Genomic DNA, 4492 nt, shown 5'->3' with positions numbered 1-4492 from the left:
TTTTTTTTTTTTTGCATTAAAAGAAATAGTAAAAATTGGAAACGAAAATATCTATTTTTTTTTTAATAGAACTGAATGAAACATGGGAAGAAAAATTGAAACGAACCGAGCTGATTCGTTTGCAACGTGAGGCAGTGTTCGCTGAAATGGGAGTTGCTGTGAAAGAGGACGGTGTTACTGTTGGTGTGTTCTCTCCAAAAAAGACTCCTCACTTGGTGAATCTGAACGAGGATCCTATGATGTCTGAATGTTTGATTTATTACATCAAGGATGGCTTCACGCGTATCGGTAGTGCTGAAGCTAATATACCACAAGATATTCAATTATGTGGACCTCATATATTAAGTGAACACTGTGTTTTCGAGAATCACGAGGGTATTATTACCCTAATGCCCAAAAAAGGAGCTTTAATTTATGTAAATGGACGCGAAGTCACTGAGCCGGTTATTTTGAAAACCGGATCTCGTGTCATTTTAGGAAAGAATCATGTATTCAGATTCAATCATCCTGATCAAGGTATGTAGAATAATTCTATATTTTAATCTTTTTCAATAGCATTCGTATTTGATATTTCTGTAACAACCACATGATGGACAAATATTGATCTCAATATTTTATAATAATTTTTACTAACTTCAATAAAATAAATATTTTATTGATTTTAGTTCGCGAACGAAGGGAAAAAGGATCTCCTGTTGAAACTCCTGGAAATGGAGAGACAGTTGACTGGAACTTTGCACAGATCGAATTGTTAGAAAAGCAAGGAATCGATTTAAAGGCTGAAATGGAGAAAAGACTATTAGTTCTGGAAGAACAATTCCGTAAAGAGAAAGAAGAAGCAGATCAATTATTCGAAGAACAAAGGAAAGTAAGTGTAATTAATATTCTATAAATTAGCAGATATTTTATATAAGTATTTGTATTTTAATTTTTACATAGAGTTACGAAGCTCGAATAGATGCACTACAAAGACAAGTGGAGGAACAAAGCATGACAATGTCCATGTACAGCAGTTATACACCTGAAGATTTCAATAACATTGAAGAAGATATTTTCGGTAAGTAGATATATTGAATGATTTCTAAAGTTATGATAAAAGTTATGATATGATATATTTTTCTTTTTTTTATTTTCTTATGATTATTAAAACTAACGTAATAATATTACATAAAGTTAAGGATTATTGTTTGAAATGTTATAATTTCAATTTATAATAATCTTTAACTGAACATTTTTCATAATTCTATGTATGAGTGAATTACGATTATAAATAATTATAGATCTTTCGTTAAAAAATTTGAATTTGTAATGGTTCACTTAAATTTTATATCCTAAATTTTTTTAGACAAATCCGATTAAAGGGAACACAGATTCCCATCATAATTTCAGCTTCATTCCATTACAAATTCTATCATTGTATGGATCTGTATGAGACGATCAGATGATGGTACGTAATGAATTGTTATTTAATATAATATATTTTCTGAATGTACATTCATTATTCGATTTTATTTTTTGATTAACTTGCGATGCACGCATGTAGTTAACCGATATAATATCACTATATTTTTTTTAATTTTACCGTTCTTAAAATTTTTATTTTTTTCCTTTTTATTGAAAAAGATCGAATTGTTTACAATTTCGAGATATGTTTTTAGAAAAATCGCTTATTGCAAAATAAAATAGAAATGGTGTATCATCTGATCGTGGACAGAACGCCAGTGGTTTCTTTTAACGAAGGAACCGATATCCACGAAATGCTTGGCTTCTCTGACTGTTTTGCCTCGTAATTTCAGTCAACCCCTTGTTTGACGCAGAGAGCAACTGGACCGAGAGAGAATTCCAGCTGGCCGCTTGGGCCTTTCGCAAATGGAAATATCATCAATTCACAAGTCTTCGAGATGATCTCTGGGGCAACGCTATATTCCTCAAAGAAGCTAACGCTATTTCTGTCGAACTCAAAAAGAAGGTACATTAGTGATTCATTCTCCGATACATTAATGAAAATCCACTTTTTATATGATTCTTCTTTGATTATGAATCATCAATATTCATATTTTGCATCATATCTTTTGCATCATATTTATTTTTTTGAAAGAAATTATGAACATTTACTCAATCAATTTCGTAAAAAAAATTTATAATATTAAGAAATAAATTGTTTAAAATAAATTTTTTAATCGAACATTGACAATAATATTGCATTAGATCATTAAAATTTTCAAAATTTTTTGAAAATTTGACACTTGATGCACTTTTGCGTACCCCCTTTTTGATGTTCTAAAAGTCAAAAAGAGATTATTTTGTAAATAATTATGTATTCTATGTTTCCTTTGTTGATTTAGTTTTTAAATTCATAATTTTGTTATTCATCATTGATTTTTTTTAATTGAGTTTCATTGTTAATTTTGCAATAATTTAATAATATATAATTTATTATTTCATTGCTTATTTTTTTTTCACATATATTCTTAAATTTATTTCAGATAAAAATTTTTTTAATTTATATTTTATATGTTATGTATTCTTCATAGGTACAATTCCAGTTTACTTTACTCACGGATACGCTTTACTCACCACTTCCACCAGATCTTTTGCCTGTTGTGGATGATGTTTTGGAAGAAGAGGAAAGACCGTTCCCACGTACTATAGTTGCTGTAGAGGTTCAAGATACAAAGAATGGTGCAACACATTATTGGACCCTCGATAAACTTAGGTTTGTTGCACATTTTATTTTAAATAAACCACCAGGTACTAAAAATGATAATTATTTTCATAATCTCATTTTCTTTTTTCTAATATTTGAATGCGCTAAAAATAAAATGTTAGTTCCTTTATCGGTTTCTTTATTCTCGATTTCGCAATCAGAATATAGGTATGTCCAAACCATTTTAAAGATTTATTATGTGGAAAACAAAGGTGGTCGATTAAAAGACCGATAAGGGTGCGGAATTGCGGATCGAGATATCATCGCTTTTAATCAGACGCGTGCTTAGATGAAAGCGCATAGGGACACTCACGCAAATAATACGTGTTAACTTGTAGACAGCGCTTGGAGTTGATGCGACACGTGTACAACGAGGACTCGAGCTCCAGCACTCCGGAGGCCAAAGAGGATATTTTCCAATGTCTAACGGCCTACTCTAATCCGAAGTTCTCACTCGCAAATCTTTTGCCTTCGAGGTTGGTGCTCGAACGCGTGAGACTCTTTCCTCTTTATCGTCACACGCTTCTCGCCCATCCTCTATTACTGTCAAATCTTTTATACGCAGATATTTGTAAAATGTTGGTCTTAATTTCGTCTTATCACCGGATCTCTTCTATCTCAGTACACTATCTATTGATTTAAACAATTCTCTCTTTCTTCCTCCTTTTCTGACTCTTTGATTTTCCCTTTTCCTCTGAACAAAATATATTCTGCTTTTGCAAATATATTCTGCTGTGCTGGATTCAACAAAAATATAATATCGATTAAGAAACTGCATGATCAAGCGTGTTTAGTTTGTTTAATACTGATGAGTGAAACGGAATTAACCCTTCCATCTTGCAAAATTTTAAAATGGAATAATTTTTTTTTTAGTTCAGTTTTATTTCTATTGTATTTTCTCTTTTTTTTCTTTTAGTTAAATTTTGTTTAGTTCTTTTTAATAATTTAAATTTTATTGATTTTATTAATAATTGAAATAGAGATATAATTTATATAATACATATTAATTGAAAAATTTTAATTACGATTTTATTAAAATAATAAACATTGAAATAGAAATCTAATTGAAGGGTTTAACTCCTGTACACGTTTTGTGTCTCGCTGAACACGTGCGCTCCTCGCGGCTGAAATATTTTCACATTCTCGCTTCATAATTTTATTGTGCACATATCACTACAAATTACACAAAATATCATAGTTGAATAATTTTGACAAAATGACATAAAAAATTTTAGTTATTTGAACATGTATTTTTACAAAAGCTCTATGAAAATATATTAGGAATTTATAAAATATTATTATTGATATTTCAACATTATTTTTTACATTAACTAGATTTGCATTTTTATAATAATATAATAAAAATGAGATGTAAAAATTCTCATATATGTACTTTTATTTAAACATCTTAAAAGTTTATTATATGAATACATTCAAATGCACACCATTCATACGGTGTAGAATTATGTACGGAGTGTCCTTCACTGTGCTTCTCGACAATGTTTGACAATTATATTTTTATCTATAATTAAAAAATAAACAAAAGGATTAACAACAAGGTTCGATATTTTTATTTTTGTATAGACAAAAACTGGAGTTGATGCGTGAAATGTACCACAATGAAGCAGAATTATCTCCAACATCTCCAGATTTCAATATTGAATCTATAACCGGAGGTGATCCATTCTATGATCGTTTTCCTTGGTTCCGAATGGTTGGCAGGTTCGTGTGAAAATTTTGTCAAAATTATTTGGAAAAAAATTATATTTTAATAATTCTTTGAGA

General features: G+C 29.7%; 1 protein-coding gene across 1 annotated transcript in view; it reads left to right on the top strand.

Annotated features, from left to right (window-relative positions):
• Positions 1–4492, top strand: part of LOC102677703 (kinesin-like protein unc-104) — a 21220-nt gene that overhangs the window by 11195 nt on the left and 5533 nt on the right. Inside the window, exons 11-17 of the mRNA XM_031510178.1 lie at positions 42–516; positions 666–868; positions 940–1057; positions 1797–1969; positions 2535–2716; positions 3046–3183; positions 4292–4429. Coding sequence (XP_031366038.1) covers positions 42–516; positions 666–868; positions 940–1057; positions 1797–1969; positions 2535–2716; positions 3046–3183; positions 4292–4429 — 1427 coding nt within the window. The remainder of the gene's footprint in view (positions 1–41; positions 517–665; positions 869–939; positions 1058–1796; positions 1970–2534; positions 2717–3045; positions 3184–4291; positions 4430–4492) is intronic.

This window comes from Apis dorsata, unplaced genomic scaffold, assembly GCF_000469605.1.
Source record: "Apis dorsata unplaced genomic scaffold, Apis dorsata 1.3 scaffold_215, whole genome shotgun sequence".
NCBI lineage: Eukaryota > Metazoa > Arthropoda > Insecta > Hymenoptera > Apidae > Apis > Apis dorsata.
The sequence above is the reverse complement of the archived record's forward strand: the minus strand, read 5'-3'. Positions and strand labels throughout refer to the sequence as shown.